At 45.2% G+C, this 19,609-nt stretch overlaps 1 protein-coding gene across 1 annotated transcript; it reads left to right on the top strand.

The window, feature by feature from the left end:
* Window positions 1-1,619: 1,619 nt before the first annotated feature.
* Window positions 1,620-14,491, top strand: LOC311113958 (2-hydroxyacyl-CoA lyase 1-like; the record flags this gene model as incomplete). Its single annotated transcript, XM_084189228.1, has 10 exons — window positions 1,620-1,634; window positions 2,541-2,628; window positions 9,942-10,017; window positions 10,176-10,248; window positions 10,437-10,514; window positions 10,691-10,785; window positions 11,085-11,197; window positions 11,997-12,132; window positions 12,480-12,585; window positions 14,366-14,491. The coding sequence occupies 10 exons, from the start codon at window positions 1,620-1,622 to the stop codon at window positions 14,489-14,491; spliced, it is 906 nt and encodes a 301-aa protein (XP_084045354.1).
* Window positions 14,492-19,609: the final 5,118 nt, after the last annotated feature.

The raw sequence follows: 19,609 nt of genomic DNA on the forward strand, positions 1-19,609 counted from the left end.
CTAAGTCCTCAGCCTCAGCCTACCAGCTCACCCTCGACACCTGCACTAAAGGGGTAATCAAACAGGTGATCTCGGTGCTGAGGGTGGACACTTCAAAGGAAAACTGCTCCGCTTCCGTTGGGGAGAGCACGTCAAATTCATCCTTCGACTTCAACCAGAAGTTGGACTCGATAATTTCGAAATTGGAGGACCTCACCATTTCGAGTGATGTGACGTCAGCCGAGATTGCCACACTCACGCGATCTCTTAGTGCAGCCAGCAGAACCTCTAACATTTCTATCCAGAGCTTTCACAGTGCTGAGTTCCGAGCTAAGGCCAAACACATTGTGAATGAGACCATTCTCAGAGCTGCTAGCAAAGCCAGCCATTCTTTGCTACAGAGCATGCCTAGCACCACCTTCTCACACCATGCGGTTTCTACAGCCGAAGATATAGTAAATATTATCATGCAAGACCTTGAAAGTGTATCCCAGTACACTGTGGACGACGCAGACTCCTTCCCACTAGGAGAGAAAAAGCTGGAGTTCCAGCTCAAACCCAGAGTTGTCTTTGACAACTTATTGGATGCTGCTCAAACCATGTACCACAGAGTAAAGGATAGACTGAACATCTTTTTCTCTTTTCCACCAGTGTCAGTCACCACAGCCAAATATGTGCTGGACTCCACCCCTGTGGAGACACTCAGACGTTCTAAGTCCGCTGACACTGCTCTTGTTGAGGACAGGAGCCGCCCTCCGTCTGTGAGAAGTGAGAAGCCTTTGTCAAAAGTCTGTTTGGCTAAAAGGTCTAAAACCCTTCTGTCTTCGAGTGGCTCTTCAACAGACCACCATGTAATTGACACATGCAGTGAGGATGTCACTCTGCCCACCAGGAGTATGTCAGTTGTGAGCAACAACAGTTTGAAGAGAGCCTCTCCTCTCCACGGCAGTGGATTGAGTGAAAGTTGCAAACCTCTTGTGGCTCTAAAAGACGTAACAGTGGCAGTCAGCCAAGAAGGCTTTAGCAAAACTGCAAAGAAGACGCTCAGCTTGATCCTAAATGTGATCAAGTGTAGAGTGGCCAACTCTGAGAGTTCATCTGTTGGGCAGATTGCAAGTGAGGAGTGTCTGATAGCCACTAACATGTTAGACTCTGTACTGGAGAGCCTTGACCAGTTGCCTGACATGAGCGCTGCCGATGAGATCACAAGGACAGAATCCCATACCTCTATCGCAATGGACGAGACAGGTTCACGGTCAATGCTTGTGAGCCAACAAGAAATAAACATATCTGACACCAATATCATAGTGAAAACTATAATGGACACATTGAAGACGGACGACCCAGAGATGACTTCAGCAGAAGAACATCTGGATAGGCTCCTGTCAGTTGAAGCCCTTCAAGGTGCATCTGGCAACCTGATCGCAAAGGTCCATGGTCTCATTCAGGAGATAACCATAAACCGTCAGCTTCAATCCATGGTTGGCCACAGAAGCCTCTCTCAACCAGCGCTGCCTAAACCAGCCCTGAGGAAGCTGTCAAAGGACGATGCCTCAGAGCTCATTTACAACTTTGCCCAGACTTCTGTTAGGAGACTCCTGGGGCAGTGTATGGGAAGGCCTTTGCCACCATCAGCTGAAATGGTTTTGGATCAGGTCATCAAGTTGATGACAGACGTGGTGATGGACAGCCTGACTTATGTGTCCAAGTCTACAATGGAGGATGGTAAGTGAAAGTACCTCTTTTCATCTGCATAGGACTTAATTGTAACATGATGCTCAATACATTGCGTTTTATGATGTAAAATTCACTGGTTGTGTCCAAAATGGCACCTTCTTCCATATTTAGTGCACTACTTTTGACCAGACCCTATGGGTCCTGGTCAAAAGTAGTGCACTATAAAGTGAAGAGAATGCCATTTGGGATGCAGTGACTGACTTCAATGGCTGCGTCCTCTTCTCCCAGTTATTGTACACAGGTCGGTCACACTAGCGTGCTCTTCTCACTCAGACACCAGCAATGCCACAAGTGACATCACTCATGGTGTTGTAGCTGACCTTAATGCTACTGAGGAATTCCCTGCCAGGAGCCTTAGCCCGGCTGATGTAAAGGCTGACGGCATGGCCCGCCTTCCCTCTGCCAGAGGGGAAGAGACTAAGAAGAACAGGAAGTGGCGTTTCCTACCGAAAATGCATAAGTTTCCAAAGATCATGATTAAGGTAGGGTGCTCTGTGTTTTGAGATTACATCTGTAAGGCAGGGCTGAATTTTACCCTACAGATTCACTACACCCCTATTGTCTCTCAGCATTAGAACAAAACTGTTGTCATTGTCTTTAGGAGGTTGAGTGAGGACGCTGTAATGCAATCCTAATACACATGGGAGAGAGTCAATGGCTATGTCCCAAATGGCACCCTATTCCCTATATAGTGCACTACTTTTTACCAGCGCTCTATGGGCCCTTTTCAAAAGTAGTGCCTTACGTAGCGAATAGGGTGCATTTTGGGATGCACACTCTGTATTTTACACAGGCTCAGTTGTCCTGATGTGTTTTGTCAACAGCTGTTCAAGACAAAAGGGGAACCGAAGAGCCACCCTAAACAGGATGCACTGCCTACCAAACGTCTCAGAGAGACTCATATTTCACAGGGTAAGTGATAAGCATCGATAATGTCATATTGATGTATCACCCTATGACAAGCTTGTTAAAACAGTGACAACAGATACAGGCAGACCGACGGACAGACAGGCAGACGGACAGGCAGGCAGACAGACAGACAGGCAGGCAGGCAGGCAGGCAGGCAGACGGACAGGCAGACAGACAGACAGACAGACAGACAGACAGACAGACAGACAGACAGACAGACAGGCAGACGGACAGGCAGGCAGACGGACAGGCAGGCAGACAGGCAGACAGACAGACAGGCAGACAGACGGACAGGCAGACGGACGGGCAGGCAGACAGACAGACAGGCAGGCAGGCAGACGGACAGGCAGGCAGACGGACAGGCAGGCAGACGGACAGACACAAACACACACATTCATTTTCTGATTATGAAATGTTCTTATGACAGATGCTGAGTGTGAGGTTCCAGAGGTTCCATCCACTTCCCCTCCCAAGGAGGACCTGACAACCACACCGGCCCCTGCTCCCCAGGAGTCCCAGTCCCGTAAACGCCCACTCATAGTCAGGGTGTTACACGCTCTCTCCAGAGCCATCTCCAAACCATTCAGAGGAGCTTCTGGGAAGAAGAATTAGCCAAATGCCTGATTTTATTAATATTATATTTTAATCAGAGCCTTTATTTAATAAAACATTACTGCATTGATTTCTGTCTATAGTAGTCTTCATGTATGTGCAAGATAACGGTAAAGTACTTCAAATCACATAGTCAAAAGTATTCATAGTGAAGTACCGTTTATGATTATTGATTGTGGAAATACACATAATACAGAAAAGTTGTTGTCACATACAAAGACAGACATAAAGGAGAACTCCGTAGACCAGTCACATTCTCAAGCCATAACTAAATCCATGAATGGATCTCCTATAAGATGACAGGAGAACATTTGTAACACTTTCTATGAATCCAGGCTCTGTCGCAGCCGGCCGCGACCGGGAGACTCATGGGCGGCGCACAATTGGCCCAGCATCGTCCAGGGTAGGGGAGGGAATGGCCGGCAGGGATGTAGCTCAGTTGATAGAGCATGGCGTTTGCAACGCCAGGGGAGTGGGTTCGTTTCCCACGGGGGGCCAGTAAAAAAAAATATATACATATATATATTTATTCACTAACTGTAAGTCGCTCTGGATAAGAGCGTCTGCTAAATGACACACAAAAAAAAAAAAAAAAAAAAAAGCCTATATCTATAATGCATACACTCAAGTCATTTACATTTACATTTACATTTTAGTCATTTAGCAGACGCTCTTATCCAGAGCGACTTACAGTTAGTGAATACATAGATATATATATATTTTTTTATACTGGCCCCCAGTGGGAATCGAACCCACAACCCTGGCGTTGTGACCACTGCGCCACTCAGGAGTATTTACATTTTACATTTTAGTCATTTAGCAGAAGCTCTTATCCAGAGCGACTTACAGTTAGTGAGTGCATACATTCTTTTATTTGTTTATTTTATTTTTATTCTTTTTTTATATATATATATATATTTTTTTCATACTGCCCCCCCGTGGGTATCGAACCCACAACCCTGGGGTTCATACTGTCATACACTCATAATGACTTAATTGAGTTAAGTGTTAAGTTAAGTGCAGTTATAAACACATAATGAGGGCTTATTATGTATTTCTTGCAATAAAAAAAGAAAAATGCTACTAGTTTATTAAATATTCATGACTGCTATTGCACGGCTCATGTCCACACTTCTGTACAATAGGGGGCAGTAATGCACCATAACGTTGGATGCCAACTGTCTATAAACCCCACTGAAGAAGAAAAAGCTACTCATGTAATGCATGCTGGAAAGCAGACAAAAACTAATGATTTGCAAGAGATCTAAACACGATTTATAAGCTACTGAACAACAAGTCCAAGAAAGCATTGCTAACCGCGTTTGCACTTTGAACAGATTTCTCGACAATAATAATGGAAGATGTGACTGGGGCTCAGCTCATTGCAGAGGCACTAAAAGCTCAGGTGAAGTGTGTGCAATTTATATAAAACAGTGTTATACTGTGTAACCGTGTTGCTAAGAATATATTAGTCGCTGATCATGTCCTTGGCAGTGAGAATGTAGCACTACGAGTTGTGAAAGTGTGCCATAGGTCATTGCACTGGTATAGCTAACTATTAATATTGTTGTAGAAAAACATTTAGATGTTTATGTGGAATAGCATATGTTAACATAGTGAGTTTTTGTCCTGGGTCCGCCTGGGTCCTGCAGTCGGTGAAAAGCAATTGCACTGCCTGCATCTCAGAACTGCGGCTGCCTTGATCTCATGAGGTTATCGTTGCCCGCGTGTGCATGACGTCAGAGAAAGTCGGGATCAAGTCGGACACAAATCTAACCAGCATGCATTGGGCGGTGATCGCTGGTAATCGATTCTGCGCAGACCTGGCTCATCTCAAATGGGCCTCTTGTCTATGATCTGTCGGCATGGTTATACTGGCCTGTGGCCTTGTTGGAGGCCTTGATGATATCGGAGGGGGGCTCCCATTTGAAGCAGGGCTCCAGATTGGCCATCTTTATGGTCATTATTGAGGACAGGGTGCCATCCAATGCTAGGCTGTTTCTTCTCTTGGTTTTGTTCAGTCCCACAACTGAAAACACCCTCTCAGCATCTGCGTTTGCATGGGGCAACACCAGGACAAGCTTGGCGACGGCAGCAAGCCTCTCGAATTCTTTGGCTCCTGTCACCTATGGAAAATGCACCAAAACACAATGGAAAAACATACCTTGATTTTTTATTGATTAATACTGTGAATATACTGTAGGTTGATCCATTAACAAAGTTCAGATAAAAACATGCATAATTTGAAACATGCATGACACATATATGCATGCAACAATTTTAAGCAACAGATGTAGCCAAGCCACACCTGCCAAAAGAAAAGACAAAAAAGGAAAAAAAAATTACATTATGCTTCCGGGTTGCCATTTCAGCCCAGAAGCTTTCCATTTCAGTTTAGTCCTGCAGGGATATCATTGGCATGGTCTGATAATTTAGAAACTCCTCACCCAGAAGGTCATGCTCCTCTGGCCAATGGTATGGGAGGAGATGGGGAAACCTATTTATGAAAGTAGAGTTACAAGTTGTTACGTTTTAGGTATATAGTCATCAACCAGCAGCAGTTCATACACATCTTTGAGGAGAAGCCACATAAGAATATCTCATGTGCAGTTTAGGAGTGAACACACCTCATCATAAAACACAGGGTATTTTAGCTAAGATGAAAGACAATAATTAGAGAAAAAAAACGAACCTTTCAACAAAGTACAGGACATCTTCGATGTCACTTTCAGCCCTCTGCCGTACATCTACAAATTGTGCGTGCTTGATCAGTGGCTCTTCCAGTGGCAGCTTCTTAAGTGCATAGTCCACAGCACTTGTCAGGAAACACAACACAGCTTCATGGAATGAATCCACCTGCTGTGGTGTGATGTCACCCTCGTCGAGTAATCTGTTAATTTTAGCCCTGGTTGTGAACCCAATACAGCATATCGGTATAATGTACAAGGCTAAATATCACATATCACAGTGTTTGATCATAATAATAGTCAAATACTAACCTGGTAAATGGTTTGCCTTTTCTTCAAAGGCAATTTCACAAGGCTCCTCATGGCACTGCAGAGCTGCTGGAACCATAAACTTGGAACATAGCTTGCGTACGAATTTCACCATCTATAACAGACATTTACAAAAATAGTAGGTGAAACCTGTTTTAGAGGACCCCTGCAGATATCAGCAAGAAACACAGAATGGAAAAAAACTGCAAAATCCAATCCCACCTCATCATGTAACAAAAATATTGATGACTGCTCTCTCTGAAGCAGCAAGTTGAAAGAAGTGAAAGTTGGTACGGTGGCTTGGAAGAACAGCAGGTACACTTCTGTCATGGGGACAGTGAATGTCTGCACAAGTCTCTTGAACCTGGCCTGATTTTCATCTTGAATCAATCAATAAATAACACAAAACAAGAGGTTGTCATTAATACAAGTATGTGACTAACAATCCATGTAGTTGCTGCATAATGAAATTGAAAATTGATGACCATACTAGCAGATTTGTAGTAGCTGGCCAGAGGTTCATACAGCCTCAGGATCCTGGTCACACAACGTTCAAGGCTTAGCCAACGGACCGAGATATGCAGGAGGACCTCCATGTACTCCGCTTCATGGAGCTCACAAAACTCTGTTTTAGACATTAAATCCATATCATATATTTTCTACAGCTCAGCATTTCAGTATTACACTTAATAGTATCAAACATGCATACCTGACAGGTATCCTTTCCGATTTGTGCTACCCTTGAACCAGTAACCGATGTCCACTACCATATCCTCCAAATCAAAACCGGACACCTGCAATGCATAAATCAATCGTAACGCATTCAGTCAATGCATGTAATTAGGATACAAATAAAAAGTTACATGTAAAGATAAATCAGGCCTTAACTCACTTTAAAAAATCTTTAAAAAATCCCACTCCTGCAGCTTTGGCGGTGTTATGTGCCACATGACAAGGACAACCATGAATATAGGTGTTGGAATGCTTCTGGAGCACCCTAGAGGCAATGGAATTACGTGGTCCAATGTTCACAGCTGCATTGTAAACTGAGAGACCAAAGCAGTTCTCCCAAGGGATGCCATGCTCCTCTATGGTGGAGTTAATTTTGGTGAAGATCTCACTTGCTGGCCCACATCTCCTCCCACTTGTTGTGCACATATTTAAGAACTGGTGGACAACTTTGCTGCCCATGAAGACCCGGACAGTAAGCGGGTTCATCTTTTCCACTCCTATAATGACAAGTTAGAATCATACAGATGTTCATGTTATTAGATGTTTAAAAATACACAAAGCACATGTTTTGCAGATGAGAAAAATCTCAAATAGTTTGTGAAATACCAGTGTCATTCGACCCATCCGTAACAAGGGTATACGGGGCTTTTTTCATCTCCTTCACAAGCTCCTGTGTGAAATATGGTGCGAGTGCTTCATTGGTAATGCAGGATGACTTAGTCCTGGCACACCTGTACTCCTGCGCTGTCTTCGAATCTCCGAAACATTATTTTAGGAGAGGCCCCAGGTGGTCCGCAAAGGCTAGGGGGACGTTGTGAACTACCAACCCAGCTGTCATTTTGACCTCAGCCCTTCTTGTCTGTAAGAAATAAAAAATTATTAATCCTCCCAAAATACCATAGTTTATTTAAAATAGACGCCTGCGATAATAGGGCACAGGTAAAAAACACATTCAGCAACTAAGATCTCAAATTAAGAAAACTGGACTGTACTACACTGAAATACAAACCACAAATTAGTCAAAACTATCAACCATGACTTTACCGTGATCAACTAGAACACAAAACTCTTGATTGAACCTTGACAGAATCATTACACATATCATACCTTAACCTCTTGTGCAGACATACCCCCAACAGATGGAACGGCCATTGCATATTGGGATATTGTGGCTGTGGACAGGAGAGCTCGTTGCTTATCTTGGTGGCCTTTTGCTTTTTATATGGCGCACTACATCTGTCACACCCTGGTGGCAACATGAGTTTTCAATACGGCAGACTGCACACCAGTAGTGCATGTTGAGGCTCCCTCTGGTAATAAATGGCCATGAAGAGGTCCACTCATTTTTGAAAATGGATCTATATGTTGCTGCTCCAGCCAGAGCACGACTCTTCTGGCCCTGCTGTTGGATTGGGGGGGTCTCTTCTTTCTGTCCCTCTGTGTCTTCTTCCATCTGCCCTGTTGGTTGTTCTATTTGTCCTGTCTGTTGCTCCTCTGCATGTGCGTCAATCTGTCCTGTCTGTTGCTCCTCTGCTTGTTTGTCAGTCTGTCCTGTCTCCTGCTCTCTCTGTCCTTTGTGTTGCTCCTCTGTCTGTTGTCCTGTCGTTTCTATCAATCGTTCTGGCTGTTCTGTCAGTGTGTTTGTCTGTCTTTTCTCACTTGGCTGGTTCTTTAAATAAAATAAAAGGTTTCGCTTTTGTCCTGGCAAAGGTCTCTTACGGGACATCTTTGAAACCTTAAACAATTAAAATGGTCATGTTGGTTTAATAACTCTACTCTCAGTTACAAAAACATACCTACTTCTATTGCACACATTTCCTGTATTTATGTTAAATTCTTTGGAATACATCTTACCTGTTCGAAATCAGCTGAGTTTACATTCACCACACTAAATCATGTTCACACGCACAAACAAATAATTTATTTCAAGATTTAAAGTTTAAGAGAGTGAGTATTCAATTGGACGACATTTCATTGTTACATACCTAGTCTCAGCTCAGCTTCTTATCAGACTTCTTCAGGGCGGCAGGTAGCTTAGTGGGTAAGAGCGTTGTGCCAGTAACCGAAAGGTTGCTGGTTCTAATCCCCGAGCCGACTAGGTGAAAAATCTGTCGATGTGCCCTTGAGCAAGGCACTTAACCCTAATTGCTCCTGTAAGTCGCTCTGGATAAGAGCGTCTGCTAAATGACAAAAAAAAAAAAAAGGTAGTGACCTGCTCATCTTATGTTGACTTTCACGGCAATGGTATCTCTTCTTCTGTCGCTAACTTCGGGGTGCAGCACATATGGTTCATTGGCGCTCATCAGCGCCATCTACCGTCGGGGAGTTTGAAAAAAGGAACGAACGAGTCTCTGCCGATTTTTTTTGCTTGAGAAATTGGATGTGTGGCGTGAGTGCGTGTGAAAACAGGCAAAAACGTGTGTCACACGGCGAAAGCGTGAGAGTTGGCAGCTCTGTGTTAACACCCTTGTTGATGCATGCCAATGTGTGTGTCAATGCAAAGAAAATCTAAACTACATTGTAACAATTCATATACAATTCAGAATGAAAATGTATGCACTCACTAACTGTAAGTCGCTCTGGATAAGAGCGTCTGCTAAATGACTAAAAATGTTTTAAAAAATGTAAATATACTGTATCTACATGTATCTCTCTACAGAATGTAGAATATATGTTTGGAATAGTTGGTGTTCCAGTCATTGAAGTAGCTATGGCAGCTCAAGCCTCAGGAATCAAGTATGTGGGAATGCGCAATGAACAAGCCCTAAGCCACCTTTTTATTACTAAACCAGCTCTCCCCAAATCATGTGATATTAACTACCCTTACATAGACTACAGGAGCGTGTAGTGTGTGAGGGTCAGTTTCATAGCTTTTTTGCATTGCTAATTATGTCTGCCTGTCTGTCTGACCCTTTGTGTGTCTGTCTGCCTGTCTTCCTGTCTTTCCCTCTGTCTGTCTGTTCCTCTCCAGTCCAGGTGCATGTCTGGTTGTGTCTGGACCGGGACTCATCCATTCACTTGGTGCAATGGCCAATGCTAACATGAACTGCTGGTATGCTAGAACTCCACAAACAGAAGACCCTACTACTCATGTTCAGTGGCCTTTCAAAAGAAGGGATGCTATCCGCACACTGCAAAAAATGATCTGAGGACTCCAAACTATCTCAGCTTGTCAGTTGATGTCATTGTGTGATACCTCTCTCTCTGTAGGCCTGTGATTGTTATTGGAGGCTCCTCTGATCAAAACCAAGAGACCACTGGGGCGTTTCAAGAGTTTCCACAGGTACCGATTCAACCATGACATTTCTGACTATTGAACATTAGGGGATGGTATCCCGGGACACAGATTAAGCCTAGTCATGACCTAAAAAGCAAACTCAATAGAGAATCTCTGTCTGGGAAACTGGCCCTAGCAGTTTAATTGCTGAAAGAGGAAATCATTTGTTATTTGTGGTCCTCTTTCTCTGTCAGGTGGAGGCATGCAGATTGTACAGTAAGTTCTCTGCTAGGTCTAGCAGTCTGGATATGATCTCCTCAGTGGTAGAGAAGGTATACAGTCTACTCTGACTCCCTCTGTGTAGTCCTCTTCATATCATTTGGTATCACCTGCAATTGTCTGTTTTCTGACCTCTAATTTTCCAGCTTAGCAAGGTACCTTAACTGCTTCATAAGAGCACAGCACAGCCTTAATTGATCTGAATGGAAGGGTGTTTGGTCTGTCTAAGGCAGCACGCACTAGCATGTATGGACGTCCAGGTGCTGTATACGTAGACATATCTGGGGACATGGTCAATGCTAAATTGGACAGGAGCAGAGCCAGGTTAGTGGCCATCACTGTCTTTCATCCATTTAAAATGTATACTAATGCGTTACTGTTGAATATGTATACCTCTGAATTCACATCACCGTAGTCATTTTTATTTTATTTTGTTATACCTTTTAACGTCTGAAGTGAACCAGAAATTAAATTACTTAGAAAATATAGCACTATATCAAAATATTCTCATCAGAGAATAGCAATAAGCCTCGATAGACCTTCATGATGTATTTACATATGCAATACAGTTGCTAGGTAACATGTTTAATGTTTGACCTATTATTTATTATTTCCTTTGTCAGAGAGGTGCCCTGTAGTCCACCTCCTCCTGTGAGTATGGCTGACCATATGGCGATCACAGAAGCACTGGCGGTCCTGAAAGGAGCCAAACGGCCTTTACTCATCATTGGCAAATGTAGGCATTGCTTTTTTAATAGCCAGATCATCTGGGGGAAACAGAACTAAAATGTTGCATAATTGCGTCAGATACTTGGTTAAGGTCTGGGGAGATGTTAAGAGAAAGATACTAACGCCACTTGCGAAGTTTCCACCCCCCTAAACGGAAACTCTCTGCAAGTTTCAGGCAAGTTTATGGGCCAAATGTCCCCTCCCCTTCTGAAATTGAAAAGATGCGAGTACCTGCGAAATCGGGATTTGTCCAAATGATTAGTGGTGAAAAATCAGCGTACCGGAACAAAGTTGTCACATCCCAGTCTGTTGACAGACGCTACTTCCAGTTATGTTACGTGCGTCTGTCCAGGAGAGATCAATAGCCAGGTGAGACGCACTGTAACACATATAGCACTGTACCACAGCCGGGGCGGCAAGTAGCTTAGTGGTTAAGAGCGTTGTGCCAGTAACCGAAAGGTCGCTGGTTCTAATCCCCGAGCCGACTAGGTGAAAAATATGTTGATGTGCCCTTGAGTAAGGCACTTAACCCTAATTGCTCATGTAAGTCGCTCTGGATAAGAGCGTCAGCTAAATGACTAAAATGTAAATGTACCACGGTTCAGTCGAAAATAGGGCCACGTTCAGTCGACAAATGTTGTTGACATGATTTCTCATTCTACCTGTCCGAGAGGCACGTTCGTTCTACATGCTATATTTCTATCTGAACGTTGCACAACGTTTTGCTCAGCTGAATGCATCCCAGTTGTGAAGGCCAGTCTGTTGAAATCCGTGTGGCAGTGCCCTCTGTCTGTGTCCCTCTGCAGGTGCAGCCCATGGAAGAGCAGAGGGGGCTCTGAAGGAGCTGGTGGAGGGGTGTGACCTGCCCTTCCTGCCCACCCCCATGGGTAAAGGGGTGCTGCCTGACGATCACCCCAACTGTGTTGCTGCTGCCCGCTCCAGGTCAGCCTCTCCTTCTCTCAGCTGGCATCATATTCATGTACAGACCATTGACTGTATAAGTAGGACCAATAATTTCCCTGACCATTTGAACGGACCACGAAACTCCTGAAATCCCTATCTATAACTAGTCTCTCCTGGCCAGGTCATGTCAATGTAAACTGGTGTCAATCAAACAACTACACTACTCCTATAACTAGCCTCTTTTCATTACATTTTGTTTTGTCCCTGCTCTCCTCCTCCTCTCTTCCTATCCTCCTCCTCCTCTCTTCCTATCCTCCTCCTCCTCTCTTCCTCCTCCTCCTCCTCTTCCTATCCTCCTGGTTCTATGGTCTTGGTGGGGACTGCAGAGCTCTGCTCCAGTCTGATGTTGTGGTCCTACTTGGTGCCAGACTCAACTGGATCCTGCACTTTGGCCTTCCCCCCAGGTTTGACACCCAAGTAAAGGTCATCCAGCTAGGTCAAAGGTCACCAGTAGGGTTTCTTTTTTTTCCTTCTTTTTTTCGGATTTTCTTCTTATTCCGTTCTGATTTCTGGAATCTTCCAACAGGGATTTCTGGGAATTTTGGGAAAGTAACTGTAATTTTGCAACCCTAGTCACAGGTCATTTCATAGTGAACTACATTTCATTGTAACCAGGTATAAAGGTATTTGACTCAGTCTATTGGATTTAGTCTATCAATTATATAGCTTCTCTATAAGTCTTTGTGGTCTCTCCAAATAATGTCATGGCTGTCTTAGTGCTGTACAGTACATCTATATTTAAGCAATAAGGCCCGAGGGGGTGTGGTATATGGCCAATATACCACGTCTAGGGGCTGTTCTTAAGCACGATGCAACGCGGAGTGCCTCGATACAGCCCTTAGCCGTGGTATATTGGCCCTATACCACAAACCCCAGAGGTGCCTTATTGCTATTATAAACTGGTTACCAACGTAATTCGAACAGTCAAAATACATTTCAAATCAAATCAAATCAAATTTTATTGGCCACATGCGCGGAAATACAACAGGTGCAGACATTACAGTGAAATGCTTACTTACAGCCCTTAACCAACAGTGCATTTATTTTTAACAAAAAAGTAAAAATAAAACAACAACAAAAAAAGTGTTGAGAAAAAAAGAGCAGAAGTAAAATAAAAGAAGAGTAGGGAGGCTATATATACAGGGGGGTACCGGTGCAGAGTCAATGTGCGGGGGCACCGGCTAGTTGAGGTAGTTGAAGTAATATGTACATGTGGGTAGAGTTAAAGTGACTATGCATAAATAATTAACAGAGTAGCAGCAGCGTAAAAGGATGGGGTGGGGGGGCAGTGCAAATAGTCCGGGTAGCCATGATTAGCTGTTCAGGAGTCTTAAGGCTTGGGGGTAGAAGCTGTTGAGAAGTCTTTTGGACCTAGACTTGGCACTCCGGTACCGCTTGCCGTGCGGTAGCAGAGAGAACAGTCTATGACTAGGGTGGCTGGAGTCTTTGACAATTTTGAGGGCCTTCCTCTGACACCGCCTGGTATAGAGGTCCTGGATGGCAGGAAACTTGGCCCCAGTGATGTACTGGGCCGTACGCACTACCCTCTGTAGTGCCTTGCGGTCGGAGGCCAAGCAGTTGCCATACCAGGCGGTGATGCAACCAGTCAGGATGCTCTCGATGGTGCAGCTGTATAATTTTTTGAGGATCTGAGGACCCATGCCAAATCTTTTCAATCTCCTGAGGGGGAATAGGCTTTGTCGTGCCCTCTTCACGACTGTCTTGGTGTGTTTGGACCATGATAGTTCGTTGGTGATGTGGACACCAAGGAACTTGAAGCTCTCAACCTGTTCCACTACAGCCCCGTCGATGAGAATGGGGGCGTGCTCAGTCCTCTTTTTTTTCCTGTAGTCCACAATCATCTCCTTTGTCTTGGTCACGTTGAGGGAGAGGTTGTTATCCTGGCACCACACGGCCAGGTCTCTGACCTCCTCCCTCAACGTGACCCATGTTATACGGTCAGATATACCACAGCTTTCAGCCAATCAGCATTCAGGGCTCGAGTCACCCGGTTTATAAAAGGGAACGTGTGTGTGTCAGCCTTAGCATTATGTGGTGCTGCCTGGTTATTTCTGTTGTGTTTAGCTTGAGGTTTGGCCACTCCTCCAGCTGCTGTTACATGTGTCACGCACGGCGCTCTTCCTGTCGTGTCGTTGCTGGTATGTTGTAGTAACGTTCCACATACGTTATTTATGTCAAGGTCAATGTCAAGGTTGATCTGTGTGCTGAGGAGATGGGGAACAACGTGCAACCTGCTGCTGCTCTCCTGGGGGACATCAATACTATTGTCAAGCAGGTAACACAACACAGTCCTGGGGGACTGGAGATCCTGGTTTGAATCCAGGCTCTGTCGTAGCCGGCCGCGACCGGGAGACCCATGGGGCGGCGCACAATTGGACCAGCGTCGCCTAGGGTAGTGGAGGGAATGGCCGGCTCAGTTCGTAGAGCATGGTGTTTGCAACGCCAGGGTTGTGGGTTCGATTCCCACGGGGGGTATGACATTTTTTTATAACGTATGCACTAACTGTAAGTCGCTCTGGATAAGAGCGTCTGCTAAATGAGGGCAATGTGGGGCATTCTTATTTTTCCTCCACTGATGATGATATCCAATCTGTTTATTCTTACTTTTGTGAGTCAGTACCCAAGAACAACACAGTCATTTTTCAGAACACAATGAGAATTACTCAGAATGACAGTTTGTTTTACACCACTGTGCTAGTACAGGATAAAGTTGAGCTGAAGGGGATGTTAGATAGTGAGTCCATGGCTACTACTCTGCGCGCAGATATTGTACCTCGGTTGAGGGAGGCAGGAGTGGTAGAGGGGAACTTTCTAGCTCCTTCAGACATCATCCTGGTGGGTTGTGGTGGGAACAAACTAGCCCAGTGGGCATGTGTGACTTAAAAATGCAACTTTATGGCTTCTGTTATGTAGTCCCAGTGCTTATTGTTGATGGGCAGGTTGATGAACTCATTGTGGGAACTAATGTGTTGAAGTCTCTGATTAGACAGTGAGTTTCTATGTGCTCACGCAGGTGCCCGAGAGCTGTGGCTGCACCAAGGGCTAAGCTATTGTGTGTTGTCTCTTCGTGTACAGGTATGTCATTTATTTTGTCAGAATTATGTTGTATATCATTTTACTTGTATTGTATAGTGTGTTGTTAGGCACTGAATGTGTGCATGCAGCACCTGTTCTCTTTTGCCAGACCTTCAACTAGCAAGGTGCCCGAGAGCTGTGGCTGCACCAAGAGCTAACATATTGTGTGTTGTCTCTTCGTGTGCAGGTCGAATAAAAATTATCCAACCATCAGAATTCCAGTTGTGGCAGTGTCCTAATTACGTGACCTGCCGACTGGTCAGCTCAAGCCGACCGCCGGAGCTGTGCATGTGGATGAGGTGCACGACCTGCGCATGTGAATTTGTTGATGGCTTACTGTAAGTGAATATATACTGTAAACAGTGAAAGTGAATGTAGCATATTCATTAGATACAGGTATTCGTGCTTATTTGTATGTTTTGGATGAATTTGTTTATTGCATTTATTTTTTTTGGTATTTGAATGCACTAAATTACATTGTATTTTAGTGCTCTGTTGAGCCATGGAAGATTCTCAAATCCATAAGACGTGTTATGCTGGGGATTTTAGTGTGGGTAGAGGGAGGGGTGTCCTTCCATTTACACCAATTGTACAGTCAGCTCCTGGGAGTAGAGCGTTTGCTAGTCCTGAGTTTGCAAGCACTGGGAGGGGTAGGCTGTTTGTTCCACCTGACCAGGGTATCCCACCTCTGTCTTTTGAAGTACCATCATCCACAGTACTCGGTGATAATGGGATGCCTCCGAGTCAGCTTAGTGACCTTATTAAGCAGATTGGTTCAGAGATAGGAGAATCTATCAGAGCGAGTTTACTGCAGCCTGGGGTTTCAAGTCTTTCTCCTGCCCGTCCCCCTCACCAACCCCAGCAGTTTCCCCTGCCTGAGCAGTGTGGGTCAACCTTTATTGATGCGTCCAAGCTGAATCTGGTTGTGAAGTCAGATGTTAGTGCTCCACCTCTTTTTAGGGGTGATGGCTCAGATAAGTACTCTGTCCTGGAGTGGGAGGAGTTAATGGAAGTCTACCTAGAGAAGAGGGGTTACACTGGGTCTGGGAATGTTGGGGAGGTGATGTCTAGGCTCATGGGGAGGGCACGGGATGTGACCAAAGTCTGGAAGCGTAACAACCTTGTTGTCACAGATGTTAAGGCGGTGTTCAGTGTTTTCAAGCAACACTTTGGGGATACTGTCTGCTCAGGTATGCCATTAGCTGATTTCTATTCAATCAAACCATATGCTAATGAGGGTCCAATAGATTTCTGGATTAGGCTTAACAAAGCTGCAGAGGCAGCCGACCAGTACCTTGTGAGTGAGGGCAGGACCTTACCCAATCAGTGCTCAGAGTTGGCAGTCATGTTTGTACGCAACTGTCCTGATAAAGAGTTGGCCCAAGTGTTCAAGAGCAAACCCATTCGTGACTGGACAGCCAGTGAGGTACAGGATTGGTTGGATGAACTGTTAAGGGAACGTAAAGCATGTAGAACACAACTTTCACAGCAGGTTGCTGCTGTTTTTGACTGCCCTCAGGAGGGAGTGGGTCCTGTGAAAAGACCTAATGTGTCATCTTTTTCTCAATGTGGCCGTGAACCAGACCAGGCACCATCTGTATCTGAGGGTGGGACATTAAAGAAAGTTTTGACTTTGTTAGAGAAGGCTCTGGTCAGCAATACTCAGTCTGTGAGTGGCGCAGTGGTCTAAGGCACTACATCGCAGTGCTAGCTGTGCCACTAGAGATCCTGGTTCGAATCCAGGCTCTGTCGTAGCCGGCCGCGACCGGGAGACCCATGGGGCGGCGCACAATTGGACCAGCGTCGCCTAGGGTAGTGGAGGGAATGGCCGGCTCAGTTCGTAGAGCATGGTGTTTGCAACGCCAGGGTTGTGGGTTCGATTCCCACTGGGGGTATGAAAAAAATTAATAACGTATGCACTAACTGTAAGTTGCTCTGGATAAGAGCGTCTGCTAAATGAGGGCAATGTGGGGCATTCTTATTTTTCCTCCACTGATGATGATATCCAATCTGTTTATTCTTACTTTTGCGAGTCAGTACCCAAGAACAACACAGTCATTTTTCAGAACACAATCAGAATGACAGTTTGTTTTACACCACTGTGCTAGTACAGGATAAAGTTGAGCTGAAGGGGATGTTAGATAGTGAGTCCATGGCTACTACTCTGCGCGCAGATATTGTACCTCGGTTGAGGGAGGCAGGAGTGGTAGAGGGGAACTTTCTAGCTCCTTCAGACATCATCCTGGTGGGTTGTGGTGGAACAAACTAGCCCAGTGGGCATGTGTGACTTAAAAATTCAACTTTATGGCTTCTGTTATGTAGTCCCAGTGCTTATTGTTGATGGGCAGGTTGATGAACTCATTGTGGGAACTAATGTGTTGAAGTCTCTGATTAGACAGTTCAAATCAAATGACAGCTACTGGCGGGTGGCGGGTACACCAGGTTCCTCTAGCCAGTGTGATGTCAAATCTGGAGAGATGGAGAGGAGACTCCATCCCAGATAAAGTGGGCACCATTAAGTTGAAGAGAGCAGTAACGCTCCAACCCATGAGTGAGCATCTGGTGTGGGGCCGCCTACCGCCAAAGACAAAACTCTCTGTGGGCAGTACTGTTGTTGTCGAGCCCAGCACGTCTCGTTGTGTGAATCGACACATACTAGTGGGGAGAGTAGTTACGCCTCTGTGGGGGGATGGATGGCTCCCTGTGAAGATTGTGAATCCAACAACATCGCCAGTTACCCTGAGACGAAATGCTAAAGTGGCGGATGTGTACCCTTGCATTGCATTGGAGTATTTTAATGATGTCAAGCAGCAAGCAGCTCATCAGAATGTGGCAAAGGCTCAATGTGACAGATCACATGGCAGTCTGACAGCTAAGAGTTCAGTTGGTGGCAGTGTAGATAATGGCAACAGTACACTGAGGAATCTTGGACTTCAAGGCCTGTCTGTTGAGGAGTGTCCAGTTTCACAGTTCTGGAAAGATAAACTTGTCAACTTAATTGGGAAGTATGACACAGTGTTCTCTAGACATAGCCTAGATTGTGGCGAGGCAAAGGAGTTCTGCCTTCGCATACGGCTGACTGATGACCGCCCATTTCGATGACCTTATCGTAGGCTGTCTCCAGCTCATTACCAAAAACTCAGGGAAACACTGGATGATATGGAGGAAAAGGAAATCGTCAGAAAATCCAGCAGCGAGTATGCCTCACCATTGGTGCTGGTATGGAAAAAGAATGGGGACTTGCGCCTATGTACTGACTTCAGGTGATTAAATGCCCGCACAGTAAAGGATGCTCATCCCCTGCCTCATCAGGCTGATGTACTGGCCGCGCTGGGAGGTAATGCCTTCTTCAGCACAATGGATTTGACGTCAGGGTATTACAACGTGCCACTGCATGAAGAGGACAAGACATACACTGCCTTTTCCTCCCCTTTAGGTCTGCACGAGTACAATCGGTTACCTCAGGGCCTCTGCAACAGCCCGGCTACTTTTATGAGAATGATGCTGACCATCTTTGGTGACCAAAACGTTCTAAGTCTCCTTTGTTACTTGGATGATCTGATGGTTTTTGCTAAGACGGAGGAAGAGAGTCTGCAGAGACTTGAGATGGTTTTTCAGCGGTTGCAGGAGCACAACCTTAAACTGTCTCCGTCTAAGTGCAAGTTTCTGAGGAGGTCTGTAAAGTTTTTGGGCCACATCATTTCTCAGGAGGGTGTAGCCACTGACCCTGCTAAAGTTCAAACCATTTTGAATGTGACTGAGAGTGAAGCTGAGAGTGAAGCTGATGGTGTCACACCGTCTCCTATCAAAATAGGTTCTTTCCTTGGTATGGTAGTATACTATTAGCACTACATTGAGAATTGTTCCATGGTTGCTAGGCCATTGTTTCAGCTAACTACAGGTCAGAAGAAGCCTAGGAGAGGCAAGGGTAGGAAGTTCATACATACAGGGCGGCAGGTAGCTTAGTGGTTAAGAGCGTTGTGCCAGTAACCGAAAGGTCGCTGGTTCTAATCCCCGAGCCGACTAGGTGAAAAATCTGTCGATGTGCCCTTGAGCAAGGCACTTAACCCTAATTGCTCCTGTAAGGCGCTCTGGATAAGAGCGTCTGCTAAATGACCAATTATTATTAATTATTAAGAGGCCTGGTCCCCCTCGCAGGCTCACTGCTGCAGACTGGACTGCCGAATGTCGACTCGCTTTTGAAGCTTTGAAATCAGCACTAGTTGACCAGGCACTGCTGGTTCATCCAGATTTTTCTCAGCCATTTCTACTTTCCGTGGATGCATCTACTAGTGGTTTGGGAGCTGTACTATCACAAGTGCAAGATGGGAAGGACATAGCCAGGCCGATAGCTTTTGCT

The sequence above is a fragment of the Coregonus lavaretus genome (assembly GCF_964263955.1).
Source record: "Coregonus lavaretus genome assembly, contig: HAP1_SCAFFOLD_286, whole genome shotgun sequence".
Classification (NCBI taxonomy): domain Eukaryota; kingdom Metazoa; phylum Chordata; class Actinopteri; order Salmoniformes; family Salmonidae; genus Coregonus; species Coregonus lavaretus.